The 18,250-nt window shown below is 37.8% G+C and overlaps 1 protein-coding gene across 1 annotated transcript in view; it reads left to right on the top strand.

The window, feature by feature from the left end:
• The window catches only part of AKAP10 (A-kinase anchoring protein 10), a 79,360-nt gene that overhangs the window by 52,247 nt on the left and 8,863 nt on the right, over nucleotides 1–18,250 (top strand). Inside the window, exons 9-14 of the mRNA XM_003996325.6 lie at nucleotides 470–614; nucleotides 2,654–2,827; nucleotides 7,808–7,917; nucleotides 11,293–11,375; nucleotides 15,285–15,337; nucleotides 15,930–16,025. Coding sequence (XP_003996374.2) covers nucleotides 470–614; nucleotides 2,654–2,827; nucleotides 7,808–7,917; nucleotides 11,293–11,375; nucleotides 15,285–15,337; nucleotides 15,930–16,025 — 661 coding nt within the window. The remainder of the gene's footprint in view (nucleotides 1–469; nucleotides 615–2,653; nucleotides 2,828–7,807; nucleotides 7,918–11,292; nucleotides 11,376–15,284; nucleotides 15,338–15,929; nucleotides 16,026–18,250) is intronic.

The following is an 18,250-nucleotide window of genomic DNA, read 5'->3' on the forward strand; positions in this document are numbered from 1 at the left end:
ACTTACTTGCCCCTCACTGTTCTTTTATTTTGAATTCCTACTTGTACATTACTTGTGTCTCTTAGTTCTGATGGCATGTTCTTATCGTGGCCTATGCAGAGCTCTTTTCTGCTCTCTTTCCACGGGAAATAACTGTGTCTTACCCTCCTTTAAGTCGATTTCTGTCTCCCAAGTGCTGAACAGAGAATGGGTAACCCATTCAATGTGTGTGATTGATTGATTTCTTTGTCTCAGTTGACTCTCAGAAAACTTAAACAAGGGCTAAGGATGACGGAAGGAGATAATACAAAGTTGACTTTAGGGCCGTGGGAATCAAGGTTGCAGCCCAGCTGTCAGCCAGTTCTAGAGTCCTAGGTCTGCAGGCTGAATCAAGTAGCCTCATAGAAGATTCTCTAGTGTAGGTACCAAAAGTTGCTTCTACTGGCTGTGGAATTTGGTTTTACTTTCTTTGGCTGTCTTTGTACCATAGGTACTTCTCCCTCCAAGCCACACATCCTCTTGGATTTGATGATGTTGTGCGATTAGAAATCGAATCCAATATCTGCAGGGAAGGTGGGCCACTCCCTAACTGTTTCACAACTCCATTACGTCAGGCCTGGACGACCATGGAGAAGGTAACCAAGAACTTCAAAAATATTAAAACCGCAAGAAGTTTTTACTGGTGAAACCCAGAAAACATAACACGGGAAAAACCAAATGTAACAGAACAGTGGAAAATGGAAACAGTGGAGCCTAGTGATTAAGAGCAGAGGCTTTGACTCTGACTTGGTATGTATTCATCTTAACCTTTATAGGCTGAGTGACCTCAGGCAGTTACTGAAATTCTTTAATGCCGTTTTCCTCACCGGTAAAATGGAGATAGTATGGATACTTAAAGTTATTTTAAGGATTAAAATGAGGTAAGATGGATGCAGTTACTATTAATGTTACGCCTGACACATAGTAAGCATTAAAAAATGTTAATGGCTATTAACATAGCCTGTTGTTAACACATTTTCAAAAATGATTCGATAGCAATATTGGGTGAAGTTAGCCTAGGGGTGTTCCAGATATTTCATCAATATCTGTCAACAGGGCTAGAGTGCTAGTTTTGTGTATCATAACTTCTGGGGTATCACTGATAGCTTATTAATAATAAGGTGTTAGAATTTGTGAATGATTTATTCTTCTAATGAACTAGAGCAGATTTTGCCAGGAATTGCACAGAGCCCAGGATAAGCCCATGAGGTTCTGTTGCTTATGTATGTCATGTGTATCTAGGTGGGAAGGGGTTAAGTAAACACTGTTAAATAATACTACACATAAAAACTGAATTTCAGGAACATGGAAGAGTTACATATAAAATTCAAATCATTAAAATCTAGTGCTAAACTGAGTAGAGTATCAGCTATGGCCCAGGGATAATTTTTTTTAATTTAACTAAATGAAATTAAAGTTAAAATCTTTCTGATCTTAAAGGAAAAGTTCCAAATCTGTATCATGTGAAGAGTGCAAGCTTTCTGGCTAAAAAAGAAAATTAAAATACACAGAAAAACAGAACATAAAAATATTTCTTATAAAATGTATATATGTGAAAGAACTTACACTAATTTTAAGAATACTATCAAGTAGATAAATGAGAAAAAGACCTAGATGGTTTGTTCATCAGTACTTTGAGAATTTCTGTGCTAGGTATTGGTGTTGCAGGGGTAAACGAAGAAATGTGGTTTCTGCCCTCTGGGGCTCTGTGTATAAAGAAGGCACAAGTTAAAAACATGTTAAGTGCCACCGTCATGGGCTAAGTGCTATGAAGGAAAAGTTGGTGATAGGAAATGCCAGTAATAAGCATGGGAGCTTATTCAGCATCATTAATAATTTTTAAATGCAAAGAAAAACATCCATCATTAGGCAGTTATTTAACAATGATTTGGAAAAACACAATCCAGTGTTGGAAAGCCGGTCTCAAAACAGACACCTTGACATATTGCCAATGATACGAATTAGCAACATCCTTCTGAAGAGTAAATTGGCCATATATATCAAAGCTAGAATGTTCATGCTGTTTAACTCAATAATCACACAGCTGGTAATTTATCTTAAGGAAATCAGTTCAGAAGTAAATTATCAATACATACACCTGGACTTTAATATTTATAGCAAACCAGAAAAATGTAGTGTCAGGTTATATTCACTCCCTGCATGTTTTCTGGTCACTAAGAAGTCTAAATATCAAGTCTGTGTAATAATAGTTTTATGGCAAGTGTTTTTTAGGGAAAAAAACCTACAAATTGTACTCTTTTATTTTATTTTTGGGACAGAGAGAGACAGAGCATGAACGGGGGAGGGGCAGAGAGACAGGAAGACACAGAATCGGAAACAGGCTCCAGGCTCCAAGCCATCAGCCCAGAGCCTGACGCGGGGCTCGAACTCACAGACCGCGAGATCGTGACCTGGCTGAAGTCGGACGCTTAACCGACTGCGCCACCCAGGCGCCCCTACAAATTGTACTCTTAATTGCAGTCACAATGTAAACTGTGTATGAAGGGATAATAGTTGGTAGTGTGACAAAATCATTGGTACCACCTGGTAGAACTGCGGGTAAAATTTTGTTTGCAAATAAAATTTTAGTCGTATTTGACTTCAACTTTAAAATAATGCTTGTCCTCTTTTTCAGGTCTTTTTGCCTGGCTTTTTATCCAGCAATCTTTATTATAAATATTTGAATGATCTCATCCATTCGGTTCGAGGCGATGAATTTCTGGGAGGGAACGTTTCCCTGGCTGCTCATGGCTCTGTCGGCCCTCCTGATGACTCTCACCCAGGCGGTTCCGATGGCTCAGCTTCTCAGGTATTGACCAGTTTGCCTCTGCCGTTAGGAAGAAAAGTGTACAAATCCTTTCCTTCAGATACCAGTAACAGATTCTGTGTGTAAGTCTTAGTTGCAGAAGAAACGAAAGAGAAAATAAAATTAGCCTACTTCCTATATGTTCTAATCAGAGTATCTGTGGTGATTAACAGTATATCATAGTGTAAGGTATTGTCCTCTTTCGTTCAGGCCCTTGTTCTGCTTGACACTCCAGCTGGTGCTCTCCGTAATCAAATAATATGCATTTAGAGCCTCTGAAGAGCTATTTAGTGTAATTACTTGGGAAATTTTAGTAACTACAGTGAGGATGCTCTTTTTATAGAATAATTGAGTGAATGCCTGGATTTGTTAATACTGTATTTCACTGAAGAGCTTTTGATTTTATTTTAAATTCTAGTGCCATTGCACATTTCCTCAACTTTTTTTTTTTTTTTTTGGAGTACTTTCACGTATCAGACTTCTCGGATTCTCTCCAAAATCACATTAAATGGGTTGTCCCCAAGAGAAGAGATCTAGGGAAGTGCTAAAAAGTTAACTGAATTTTTTCAAGTCACACAGTAAGTGTAGAGCGAAAACATATTCCCTGTCTAGTGTTCTTTGCCGAAATGTAGCATAATCGTTTTCTCATTACACTGTTGACACATAAATAAATAACACTTCAGATTTTTTGACACAGGGCCCTGGATAATTTTCTTAATTTATAAGACAGTACTATTTATTACCATTAACAAAGCTCTCCCCACCCAGTACCTTTTCCTCCTGTTTAGGTTACCTGCTGAATGTGGCCGCCATTTTGTTTTTTGATACAGGCTAGAGTGTTTTGTTTTTATTTAGGCACTTACAGGGTCTGAGTGCTGACCATAAAATACAGTTTTACATTATTGGTTGAAGTATAATATATGTACAGAAAACTCCTATAACTATATAGCTTAAAGAATTTTCATAAACAGACCTAACGCATGTATCCCAGTATCCAGATCAAGAAACATAACATTACCAGTATGTCATAAACTCTCTTGTGCCCCCCTCTAGTCACTATCCTCCCTGCCAGGTAGCTACTATCCTGATTTTGATGGTGTGGGTTAGTGTTACCTGTTCAGTTATATAATTGAAATCATTCCTTATATATTCTTTCTTTCTTTTCCTTTATTTCTTGCATACAGCTTTATTGAAATGGAATGCACAAATCATACAGTTCATTCATTTATGTTACATAATACAGTGGTGTTTAGTATATTCATAGAGTTGCTTAACTGTCACCACAGCCAATTTAAAAGTTTTTCACCTAAGAAAAAAACAGTGTGTCCTTTACTACCCTCCAGATCCTCCACTCCTCCAGCCCTAGGCTACTCCTAATCTAATCTACTTTCTATCTCTGTAGATTTGCCTGTTCTGGTCATTGGAGCCATATGATACGTGGTCTTTTGTGACTGGCTTCCTTCACTTAGCATGATGTTTTCAAGGTTCATCCATGTTTAGGGTGTATCAGAACTAGTCCTCTTTTACGAAAAAATAACATCCCCTTTTACACACATACCACATTTTGTTTATCCATCAGTTGACGGACATTGGGGTTGTTTCTCTCTTTTGGCTGTTAGGAATAATGCTGTTGTACAAGTTTTTGTGTGGATACAGGTTTTCATTTCTCTTGTGTATATACCTAGAAGTAGAATTGTTAGATCAAATAATCGTTCTATTTAACTGTCTTAATTACCATTGCTTGGGTAACAAGTTGTAAAATCAGGAACTGAGAGTCTTCCAACTTAGTTCTTCTTTTTCAAGATTGTTTTGACTTCTCGAGGTCCCTTGAGTTTTCAAATGCATTTAAGGATCAGTTTGTCAACTTCTATGAAGAAGCCAGCCAGGACTCTGATAGAGACTGTATTGACTCCATAGATCAATTTGGGACATATTGCCGTCTTAACAATACTTAATATTGTAATCCATGTACACAGGATGCCTTTCATTTATTCACATCTTTTATAATTTCTTCCAATAACATTTTGTAGTTTTCAAGTATCCATTTGGTATTTCTTAAGTTTATTCTAAATATTTTATTCTTTTTGATACTATTATAAATGGAATTTTTTTCTCATATTCACATTTTCATTGTAAGTGTATAGAAGTATAATTTTTTTTTGATAATTTTTTTTTAATGTTTATTTATTTTTGAGAGACACAGACAGACAGACAGACAGAGGATGAACAGGGGAGGGTCCGTGAGAGGGAGACACAGAATCTGAAACAGGCTCCAGGCTCTGAGCTGTCAGCACAGAGCCCGACGTGGGGCTCGAACTCACGGACCGCGAGATCATGACCTGAGCCGAAGTCGGCCGCTCAAATGACTGAGCCACCCAGGCGCCCCGAAGTATAATTTTTTTAATTGAGATAAAATTCACTTGACATAAAGTTAACTATCATAAAGTGTATAATTCAGTGACATTTAGTATAATCACCGTGTTGTACAACCATTACTACTGTCTGGTTCCAGACTTTTCATCACCCCAAATGGAAACCTAGCTAATGAAACATAAAGCTGTCACTTCCCATGCCCACCTGTGTTTTCTTCTAAGAGTTTAGGCCTTGGATCCATTTTTAGTTAGGTTTGCATGTTGTGTGAGGTAAGGTCCAACTTTATTTTTTTGTATGTGGGTATCTGGTCCCAGGACCATTTATTGAGAAAACTATTCTTTTACCATTGAAGGATCTTGGCATCTTTGTCAAAAATCATTTGACCTTAGGGGCGCCTGGGTGGCTCAGTTGGTTGAGTGTCTGACTCTTGGTTTCGGCTCAGGTTATGATCTCACGGTTCATGGGTTCGAGCCCAGCATCGCTCTGTCAGTGCAGAGCCTGCTTGGGATTCTCTGTCTCCCTCTCTCTCTTTGCTACTCCCCCACTCAATCGCTCGCACGCGCGCTCTCTCTCTCTCTCTCTCTCTCTCTCTCTCTCTCTCTCTCTCAAAATAAATAAACTTAAATTTATTTATTTATTTTTTTTTTAATCATTTGACCTTAGATACATGGGTTTATTTCTGGACTCTCAGTTCTACTTCATTGATCTACATGTCTTTTCTTACGCCAATACTAACATTGTTTTAATTATTACAGCTTAATAAGTTTCGAAATCAGAAGCTGTGAGTCCTCCAACTCACATTCCATTCATAAGATTATTTTGGCTATTCTGGGTCCCTTGCAATTCCATATGAATTTTAGGATCAGGTTTACATTGAATCTGTAGATTGCTTTGGGATGTATTGCCATTTAAGTCTTCCAGTCCATGCACATGGGACGTCATCCCATTTATTTAAGCCTTTAATTTCTTTCATTGATGTTTTGTAGTTTTCAGTGTACAAGTCTTAATACCTCCTTGAGTTATTTTATTCCTAAATATTTTGTTCTTTTTGATGCTATTATAAATAGTTACTTTCTCCATTTCTTTTTCTTCACTGGTAATGCATAGAAATATAACTTTTTTGTGTGTTGATCTTGTACCTCAACCTTACTAAATTCATTTGTTAACTCTAATAGTTTTCTTGTGGATTCTTTAGGATTTTTTTTTTTTATATAAGATCATGTCACCTGCTAGTAGAAATAGTTTTCTCTCTTCCTATCCTCTTTGAATGCCTTTTATTTGCTTATCTTGCCTGATTGCTCTAGCTAAAACTTCCAGTACAGTGCTGAACAGAAGTGGTGAAAGTTGGCATCCTTGTCTTATTCCTGACCTCACGAGGAAAGCTTTCAGTTTTTTAATCTTTTAATATGATGTTAGGTATGGATTTTTCATAAATGCTTTTTATTAAGTTGAGGAAATTTCCCAGTATTCCTAATTGTTGAATTTTTTTTTTTTTTATCATGAAAGGTATTGGATTCTGTCAAATGTTCTCTCTGTATCAATGGAAGTGGTCATGTGGGTTTTGGTTTTTACTCTGTTGATATGGTGTACTACATTAATTGATTATCAGACGTTAAACCAACCTTGCATACCTGGGATAACTCACTTGGTGGTGGTATGTAATTATTTTTATAAGTGTGCTAGTATTTTGTTAGGGTTTTGCATCAGTTCTTACACTGATCTGTAGTTTTCTTTTCTTGTGATGTCCAGTTTTGGTAACTGAGTTAACAGTAGCCTCAAGGAAGTATTCTGTCTTCTTTATTTGCGTGCCTCTTTCTTTTTAATTATTTACCCCTTCTTAGCACATAAAGAGAACCCCATGTACTGTGGAGTGTGTTCTGTAAGCATCTGTTCCTATACCTTAACCATGGATATTAACCTATACGTGAGTCATGGGTATTAACCTGTACCTTAGTCACAGACTTTAAACACGTTCCTGCTTTTCGTTACTTTAAACAATGCTACAGTGAATAATAATCTTGCATATTAGTCATTTTGTTAAGCTGAGTCTGTCTGTAATTGAATTTTTAGAAGTGGAATAACTGAGAAAACACATGGCTCTGGTGTTTTATAGAAATAACAATTCTGACTTGCTTTTTTGTGGGCTGAGGAGTGGGAGATAACATGCTGGAGGAGAACTTACTACACTCTTCTAGCTGGTCATTTTAGAAAGTTTTCTTCGGCTTCTCTTGGCCTCACTGAAGATCAAAAGTATGCGTGTTTATTTTGTAAAAGTTAGCGAAGCTATATATACCTGGATGGATGGGTGTCTTGCACCCTTGGGAACACAGTGCCTGTAAAGACAGCACATTTGTTAGATCACCAGGAAAACAAACAGATTTGGCATTAAAAGCTTGGGTCGTACACTTTAATATTGTGCTTCCTCCTGCAGTTATATTTCGAGGTTACATTTCAGAATCATTACTGTTTCGCATCTCAGTCATGATGGGGTTGAGTGAAAATTATGTGTATTTTAATTACTGAAGATTTTGTACAAATCTTTCCTATCTCAAACCCAGGATTGTTTGATTCCCAAATAATATACTGCTGATTTTACAATTTCTGTTGTAGTCCAGTATGAAAAAAGCCAGTGTTAAAATTCTGAAAAATTTTGATGAAGCGATCATTGTGGATGCTGCCAGTTTGGATCCAGAATCTTTGTATCAGCGGACATATGCAGGGTAAGCTTGACTGAGTGTCTAAAATGTTTACAAGTTTATGGAATTTTGTCTCTTTTATTTTTCAATTTAAAATTTAAAAATTTGGGGGTTACCAGGTAGCTCAGTCGGTTAAACGTCTGACTTGGGCTCAGGTCATGATCTCGCAGTTCATGAGTTCAAGCCCCGCATCAGGTTTTGTGCTGACAGCTCAGAGCCTGGAGCCTGCTTTGGATTCTGTGTCTCCCTCTCTCTCTGTCCCTCCCCTACTCATGTTCTATCTCTCTTTGTCTCAAAAATAAATAAACATTAAAAACAACTAAGATTTAAAAATTGTTTCTCATCTATTGTATAGCCAGCACTTACTTATATAGAGTATGCAGTAGACCATGGTTAAGAGTGAAGGCTCAGGAGTGACTTCCTGGGTTTTTATCTTGGCTCAGCCACTTATTGGAAAACTACTTAACCTCTTGGTGTCTCAGTTTTTTTCATTTCTAAATTGAGAATAATATTACTGCTTCATTGGGTTGTTCAGGGGATTAAATGAGGTAATACACAAAAAGCATTTAAAACCTTGCCTGATATCTAGTAAACACTCCATAAATGTCATTACCGTCATCATTCCACCATGCTGTACAAGGTTGATGAGTATCATGTTTATCTGACAGGTTTTAGGCTGTATCTCTTCCATGTTTCATTTGGTTTGTATGTTAGCTATTTCAGAGTCTGTCTTAAAAGCAAAAGTAAAGTACAGTGACTAATACTGTGTAACTAATACTTGAAAATGGAATAAAATTATTTCTTTGTATTTAATTAAGAATTGGATGTTTAATTTATCCTGTAACAAAAAGACATCAATTCCTAGCATGTACCACTTGCTGACCTTTACCACAGATCAGATCACAAAATCACTTCCTCCTCTCTAAAGATGGCTTGACTAACATATAAACCTGTGTAAAGTCTTGATTACCCTACTCAGACCCAACCCCAGTCCCGGCAATGCCATAAAAAGGGATTTCAACATGTTTAATTGAGTTTATCAGAAAGTAACAGTGATATTTGGGAGACCAGGGAGTCGTGGGATGTACTTTGAAGTAAATTAAAGCTGTGGGACCACATTGTCTTCAGAAAGCATGCTTTAGCTGCATCAATATGGTGATCTTTATCTCTTCTTTTAGGAAATGGTGGACAATAAGCCTAAATGATTTAATTCCCAAAGATTATATTTATTCTTAAGGAATCGTTGTTAGTTCATTTACTTAAAACCTGACTTAAAGCAGTCTGTCAATTGCAAGATGTTTTACTTCTGTAGTTTTTTGCTGTGTGTGTAAAATAAATGTATTTTAACAGATAATATATAAAATGGGTCAGAAATAGAGAAATAATGACTTTTCTTCATCTTTAAAAAATTTTTTTTAGTTTTTAAAAATATTTATTTTTGAGAGAGAGAGAGAGACACACACACACACACACACACACACACACACACACAGAGGATGAATGGGGGAGGGTCAGAGAGAGAGGGAGACACAGAATCCAAAGCAGGCCCCAGGCTCTGCACAGAGCCCAACACAGGGCTCGAACTCATGAACTATGAGATCATGACCTGAGCCGAAGTTGGACGCTTAACTGACTGAGCCACCCAGGCGCCCCCCAACTTTTCTTCATCTTTAAAGATAGTTTTCAGTGTTGGTTTTTAGTCTTATGGTTTTGGCATCTTCCTGAAATGTTTCTCAAGGCAGACATATTTCTGTCTGTTGGTGTATTGCAAGCACATGTGAAATGACAACTTACTGGGAAGGATAACCCTAAAATAAGACCACCATGGCCCGAGTGAAATAATACATGGGCGTCACAGTTTCTTTTTCTTCTTTGTAATGTAATTACAAATACATTAATCTCCTATAAAAATTAAATGTGTAGATAAGGCTGATGTCCCCTTTGATCACACACCAGTGCTTATATTCTCCCCTTCCTACTCAGGATAGTCACTGTGACATTATAGTATGTATTTTTGCTTGCTTATTTTTATGTAGTCGATATTATACTCTATTTGGTACCTTGTGCTTTCAGTCCACTGAATTTTGGAGACTTTTCTATAGTAGTATATACAGATTTACCTCATTTTAACTATTTGTAGTGTTCCATATAAAATCTTAATTATAGCTCATAACTGTGGCCAGCCACTGTTTGGCCCTTTGGGTATTGATGAATATTCAAGTTGTTTGCAATTTTTCACTGTTACGCACAGAATGGCAAAGAATTACTTTTATATACTTCCTTGTACCAAGAGGCAGATTTTAAATTTTAATAGATCTTAACCAGTTTACCTTTATTTTCTTTATTTTTTTGAGAGAGAGAGGGTGCAAGTGAGCAAGGGGCACAGAGAGAGAGAGAGAAAGAGAGAGAGAGAGAGAGAGAGAGAGAGAGAGAGAGTCCCTCAGAGAGAAGGAGAGAGAGAGAGAAGCATTGCTCACCCAAAATGGGGCTCGAGCTCACAAACCATGGGGTCATGACCTGAGATGAAGTCAGATGCTTGATGACTGAGCCACCCAGGCGCCCGTTAACCAGCTTCCCTTTAAGAGTAGCTATATGTTTTGCATTCTTACCCCCCCGTTAAGGAAGATACTTTTCCCCCCCATATCTTTATTGACACTAAATAACATCAGATGTTTGATTTTTTACCAATCTGGATTATTGCCCCTGAGATTAAGTTGCTTTTGGCATGTTTGTTGGTCGTTCAGGCTTCTCTTCTGTGAAGTGACTGTTTGTCTCCTTTTTACATTTTTCTGTCTTTCTTAGTTACTTGTTGGAATTCTTTATGTTTTTGAATATTCATTATTGATTAGTAATCTGTTAAATGAGGTGTTTCCCTGTGTTCTTTGCCTTTCAAGTTTGCTTGATATTATTGTAGCTTTATAGCATATATAATGACTATATGTAATATATAATGACTGTAGCTCTATAGACTCTAGCTCTGTAATACACATTTTGATCTAAGACAGGTTCCTACCTTTTTATCTCCTTTACAAAATTATCTTGGCTATTCTTATGCCTTTTGTCTTCCATATGAATTTTAGAATTGTGAGCTACCTGTTCACCCATCGTTTCATAAACCTTTCTGGGATTTTGAATGGAATTGCATTGAATTAAAGATTATTTTGCTTTCTTTAGGGGACAGTTCTATTTAAAATAAGCCTTGCTTAAAAAAATAAAATAAAATAAAATAAAATAAAATAAAATAAAATAAAATAAAATAAAATAAACCTTGCTTTGAATAACATGACACAGTATTTTTAGCTTCCTACATTTAAATGAGATGCTTAAGAGTGGAATTTTTCTTTCCTTAATTTGGTATTGATCATTAGAAATCATATTTTTCTTTTTGTACTTATTTAGGAAGATGACATTTGGAAGAGTAAGTGACTTGGGGCAATTCATCCGAGAATCTGAGCCTGAACCTGATGTAAAGAAATCAAAAGGTTTGTGGTGTTTTCATACTCCCTGTTAAGCCTTTGCTCACATTAGTCAGTGACTGTAAGTGAAGGATCATTTAAGATTTAAACAGTTTATTTTATGAAATAATTGCCTTCTCTCTCACCTTGTGTTTGTAGTCACAGCTGAGCACAAGGGCTTTGTGTAATCACATCTCTGTACAGTCTCTGAATGAAAGGTATTGAATTTGCTTTACCATTCCAGAAAGCACATCTGCATGAAAAAATATTTGTCACTTTTTTTCAACGTTAATTTATTTTTGGGACAGAGAGAGACAGAGCATGAATGGGGGAGGGGCAGAGAGAGAGGGAGACACAGAATCGGAAACAGGCTCCAGGCTCTGAGCCATCAGCCCCAGAGCCCGACGCGGGGCTCGAACTCACGGACCGTGAGATCGTGACCTGGCTGAAGTCGGATGCTTAACCGACTGCGCCACCCAGGCGCCCCACTTTTTTATTTAAAATAGTGAATACCCAGGGCGCCTGGGTGGCTTAGTCTGACTTCGGCTCAGGTCATGATCTCATGGTTCTTGGGTTCAGGCCCTACATCGGGCTCTGTGCTGACAGTGCGGAGTCTGGGATTCTCTCCCTCCCTCTCTCTCTCTCTCTCTCTCTCTCTGCTCATCCCCAACTCGCTCACACACTCACTCTCAAAATAAATAAACTTAAAAAACAAAAATGGTGAATACCCAGTCCAGGTTGGATTTGAGGTTTATCTCAAGACCCTTTAATTCATTAAATTTCCTCTAATTTGCTGAAATTTCAAATACATGATATATATGTGAAACATATGAAGAGGTTGAAATTCAAGTCCTTCATTTAAAATCACCTGGAAAGTGCTCATTTAGTTGCAAGAGTTAAACACAAATCTTTTTTGACAAGTACATTATTTGTGACTGATTTCAGCTTCCAAACAATTGGTTTACAAGGAAGATTTTAAAAACCAATGTGGATCCATTCACTTGGGATCTAGAAATTTTTCAGTGTGATTGGATTGACAGTATTGTCTTGAGTAAAAGACACTAATTTGTAAGAAGAAAGTGTTCCAGGGGCACCTGGATGTCTCGGTTGAGTGTCTGACTCTTGGTATCAGCTCAGATCGTATCCTCACAGTTCATGAGTTTGAGCCCCACATCGAGCTCTACGCTGGTACTGTAGAGCCTGCTTGGGACTCTCTTTCTGTCCCTCTCCCCCTCCCTCTTTCTCTTTGCCCCTCCCACATTCTCTCTCTCTCTCAAAATAAACTTTAAAAAAAGAAGAAGAAAATGTCCCATTTTGAGAAATGTGTTTAAAATTAAGAGCTATTATTAATCTTCCTATTGAATTTAATAGGATTGCATTCCATTTATTTATTTATTTGTTTGTTTGTTTATTTATCTATTTTTAAGTAAACTCTACCCCCAACGTAGAGCTCAAACTCCTAACCCCAAGATCGAGAGTCACATGCTCCAGCAACTGAGCCCAGCCAGGTGCCTGTATTATATTTATTTTTTAATTCAACTACTACTTGAGTAAGGAATGATCTTGGTGTTGGTGAGCAATCTACTTTTGGGTCAGATATACATTGACAGAGTAAGCAAAAAATGCAACAGTTATTGAAATCATTTAGACCCAAAAAGGGCCTGTTAACCTATTTTACCCTATCAGTTTATTTAAATAATTGATTTTATTTCCTAATTTGCCAGAGAAGCCTGAGGTACACAGTCGGGAAAAGTACAAAGACAGAAAGAAGTCTGCACAGTTCATTCAGTAAATAATTTTGTAGTGCCTCTATGCACTCTTATTCACGGGGCAGGTTAGAACATACAGATCCTGCCATTAAGAAACTTAGAGTCTAGGGGCGCCTGGGTGGCGCAGTCGGTTAAGCGTCCGACTTCAGCCAGGTCACGATCTCACGGTCCGTGAGTTCGAGCCCTGCGTCGGGCTCTGGGGCTGATGGCTCGGAGCCTGGAGCCTGTTTCCGATTCTGTGTCTCCCTCTCTCTCTGCCCCTCCCCTGTTCATGCTCTGTCTCTCTCTGTCCCAAAAATAAATAAACGTTAAAAAAAAATTTTTTTTTAATAAAAAAAAAAAAAAGAAACTTAGAGTCTAATAGTGTATTTTATTGGTAAAAAATGAGTACAAAGAAGAAGTGACTGGTAGCTTTGGAGTAGAGGAAGTATTAGACAGCCTCTGTGGGGTATTGGCCAGCAAGGGCTCTACACTGTCCTCAGGTAGCAAGAAATCAAGACTCTTGATTTTGGCTCAGATCATGATCTCACAGTTCAGGAGATCAAGCCCTGCATCAGGCTCAGGACTGACAGTGCAGAGCCTGCTTGTGATTCTCTCTCTCTCTGCACACTCTCCCTGCTTGCACACTCTCCCTCTCTCTCTCAAAATAAATGAATAAACTTAAAAAAAAAAAAAAAGAGTAGGTAGAGAACAGACAAGTTCAATTTGGAACATGTTAAGTGTGAGATACCGTAGGACAGTTTGTAAGTCCATGAATTTTAATGCCCAAGGTCAAGTTTTTTGATTATTTGCATTTTGAAGGAAGTTAAGGCCACAGGAGGGGATGAGATGCCCCAGAGAAAATCTGTCAAAGGAGAAAAGAAGGCTGGAAATGGGGTCCTGGAGAAGTTCCGTGTTAAAAGGGGAGGGGAGGCACAGAAAGGAGCCAAACTTGTGTGCATTGAAAAGGAGAGAGGGTGTTAAACATGTAGGAGACTGTCACAGTGTGGCTCTTTGGGTTAGCCTAAGAGAGAGCAGTGCATTGGGCAATTCAACAGCCATTTGAGACTTTAGGCCGAGTGTGTAATGTTGTGGCTTTATTGACTGGTTGGCCATAAAGTTTAACTAGACCAGTCTTCAGACTTTTAGCTAATACTAAAAATTATCAAGGGAAAGGATGCAGGTTTTGCACTTTTCATGAATGCTATATATAGTTCTAATCCAGTCATTGACTTAATCAGTACCTTGCCTAAGAAATAATCTACCAACTGCTTGATTTAAGGCCGAGTTGGAAAGGAGCTTATTTGTGTTAATGAAAGGATAAGCTATGTATTTCATTAATGGAAAAAGTGGCTAGTCTATGTCTTGGTGATTCCTCAGCACCTGAGTACCTACCTATACGAAGATAGGCTGGTGTGTGTCTCCTAGAGGGTTGAGGTGTGCTGTGGCCTGGACAGAGCATGGCCATTTAAAACTCTGCTGTCAATCAGCCAATTTACACAGACCAGAGATTGAGCATGTGGCAGTGTAATTTTTACTGGAAACCCTTTTGTATAGGAGCTGGTCTAAAAAATGTGGATATATAACAAGTAGATTGATACGTCCTGACGTACCGCTAGACTTTTATCTAAGACCAAATCCTAGTCATGGTTTTCTTTTGTTCACTTAATATTAGCTGAAAATCTAACACTAGAGAATAGTTTCTTTTTTTTCTTTTAATGTTTTTATTTTATTTTTGAGAGAGAGACAGATCATGAGCAGGGAAGGGGCAGGGAGAGACACAGAATTCTGGGACACAGAATCTGAAACAGGCTTCAGGCTCTGAGCTCTCAGCACAGAGCCCGACCTGGGGCTTGAATTTGTGAACCATGAGATCATGACCCGGGCCAAAGTTGGACGCTTAACTGACTGAACCACACAGGCGCCCCGATAATACTTTTCTTTTATCAAGTGAGGAGAATAGAAGAAAAGTCCAGAACTCTGAAACAGACTTTCAAAAGTCTTTTGCAAGTTAAATACTTGTTAATGGAGATAATCAATTTTGATTAACGGTAATATTCTTTAATGTTTTAGATGAGATTGTACAAAAAAAGAATATCCATTTCTGGAAATAGCTTTTGAATAAGAGCACCTTTTTAATGTAAAATTGTGCATGAAAGCTACATTCAATTTTGGTTTTGTTTACTAGGATCCATGTTCTCACAAGCTATGAAGAAATGGGTGCAAGGAAATACTGATGAGGTAAGTTCTACTTTCAGTGTAAAGAAATTCCTGTTTATAAGTGGCACTTTGTCTAAGTAAAGTTTCAGGTTTTCTCTTTCCTTAGTTCCCACGTTTAAGCAACATGGCACATCATTGCTCCCTTATCCAGGAGGTAACAAGAAAGGGTGGGCCCTTTTTAGTATCTAACAATTGCCTTGTGGGATCAGTGCAGGATCTTTTAGTTCAGAGACTCTAGCCACTGAGAAATAGACATACCTCCAAATTTCCATCAACCATCAGGCATCCATAGAAACAAAAAGCTCAAATGTTTCTTTCCTCACTTCTTCTGTTTGCAGAAGAGGAGGCTTGCTTTTTGACTTAAGTACATTGAGAGATGTGAGTGGAAAAAGAAAAATGTTTTGATCATCTAACATGAAAATAGTCATGAAGTTGGGTACCCAGCAGCTCACCCTAGAAGACAGTGAACAAATAGCATGTTAATGTAGCATAGCCAGAGGGTGGCCCAGGTCCTATCATATACAGTTGTGTTTAGAGCACTGATAATGTAAGTCTTAACTTTTCTAATGAATAACCATTATCAGCAGTTTGAAATGATTTGTTGTTGTTTTAGGCCCAAGAAGAGCTAGCTTGGAAGATTGCTAAAATGATAGTCAGTGATGTTATGCAACAGGCACAATATGATCAGCCCTTAGAGAGGTCTACAAAGGTAAGAATGACTTGTGTTCTGATCTAGCTTGTATGAAAACTGGAAAGAATTAAATTCCAGATATTAAAAAAGGGCATAAGGGAGATTCTGCTTCTGCCTTTGAAGGATTAGCTGCTGTAGAAACTGCCCTCTCATCATGAACAACTAGAAAACAAACTAAGTGAAACAACTAGTTCCAGATATTGGACAAAAGGCAGTAGAGTTCTGTAATTCTTGAAATAAGGGTAACATGGAGGTGATCTGTATCTCACTGCCCAGAAGCAGTTTCCAAAGTGCAGGGAGGGAAGACCTTAATAGAGTTCATAGTGTTGCTGAATTAAGGAGTTAGAAATCAAAGTTTGGATAACCTAAATTGGCTAGAAGTCATAGAGAAGAATACCAGAAAAGGAGCTTCACAGAAAGAAAGCTCCAGAGTTTCTCTCTTTATGAGAGGTCCCTTGAAGGGCTTGGCCAAATACTGATCTATACATGTATTGGCTGAAAATGCCCATGGCCATGGAAAAAATAACAGAAATTAATTCCTGAAACATGGGTTAGGAATAGGTCCCACCCCTACTAACCAAGGTCTTGTAATGTACAAGGCATTGGGTAGTTCCTCAGAAACATTATGCCTTACTGCTGGAGCTAAATTAACCCTAGAGTATGGGGCACCTGGGTGGGCTCAGTTGTTTAAGCACTGACCCTTGATTTTAGGCTCTGGTCATGATCTCATGGTTTGTGGGTTCGAGCCTGCGTTGGGTTTTGTACTGACAACACGGAGCCTGCTTGGGATTCTCTCTCTCCGCCTCTCTCTTTCTGCCCCTCTTTTGTGCGCACATGAAAGCTCTCTTTCTCTCTCAAAATAGATGTATAATCTTTAAAAAAAAAAACAAAAAGCTCTAGGGTAAAGCCCCTTAACCAAACTGAAGAGCAACCTTTGAAAGGATCAAACTGCTCTGTAAATAACAACTGCATGACAGGACAAAGGCCAGCCCATTTTAAAGGAACACAGTAAAATTCAGTACTCAACAGTATAAAAATAACAATGTCTGCCATCCACTGCATTACTAGGTATGCAAGGAAGCAGAAAAATTTGACCCACAATCAGAAGAAAAACATAATCTGTAGAAACCATACCCAAAAAATTACTGGATACAAAAGAACTCAAGAAAAAGGGGAAAAGGAAAGAAAGAATCCATGGGACAAATAGAAGACAAATAGCAAAATAGTAGGTTTAAGTGAAATCCTATTAGTGGTCATATCAAATGTAAATGGTCTAAATAGTTAAATCAAAAAAAATTAATAAATAGTTAAATCGGAGATTGATTAGATAATGGCAGATGCTATCTGTAAGAAGCCTGCTTTAAATATAAAGACTTAAAGTAAAAAGTAACAGGATGGAAAAGATATATACCATGCAGACATTAATAAAAGTAATTTGGACTGCCCATATTACTACAAGTCAGAGTAAACTTCAAAACAAGGAATATTACCAGGCACAAAGTACATTTTACATGATAAAAAGGTCAGTTGATTAAGAAGACGTCAAGAGTCCTAAATGTGGGGGCACCTGGGTGGCTTAGTCGGTTAAGCATCTGACTTTGGCTGAGGTCATGATCTCGCAGTTTGTGAGTTCGAGCCCTGTGTAGGTCTCTGTGCTGACAGCTTGGAGCCTGGAGCCTGCCTTGGATTCTGTGTCTCCTCTCTCTGTACCCCCCCAACTTGTGCTCGGTCTATGTCTCTCAAAAAATAAAAAACGTTAAAAAAAAAAAGAATCCTAAATGTGTATGCATCCAACAACAGAGTTTGAAAACACATAAAGCAAAAGCTGATAGAACTACAAGGAAAAATACACAGATCCATAATGACTCTTGGAGATTTCAATAGCCCTGTCTCAGTAATAGAACAGTGTTTAGAAGACTCGAATAACAATGTCAACCAACTTGACCTAAGTGACTTGTAGAAAATAATGCATCTAGCAGCGCAGAATACACATTATTTTGGACTACATATAGAACATTGACTGAGATATACCATATTCTGGGCCATAAAACAGTTTCAGTACATTTTGAAAGATTGAAATCCTACAATCTGTTTTCTCCTCACAAAGGAATTAAACAAGAAGTCAGTTAGAGAAAGATATGTGGAAAATTCCCCAAATATTTGGGAATTAGATAACATACTTCTAAGTTACCTATTAGTCAAAGAAGAAATCAAAATAGAGGTTAAAAATATTTTGGACTGAA

The sequence above is a fragment of the Felis catus genome, chromosome E1 (genome assembly GCF_018350175.1).
Source record: "Felis catus isolate Fca126 chromosome E1, F.catus_Fca126_mat1.0, whole genome shotgun sequence".
NCBI classification, from domain to species: domain Eukaryota; kingdom Metazoa; phylum Chordata; class Mammalia; order Carnivora; family Felidae; genus Felis; species Felis catus.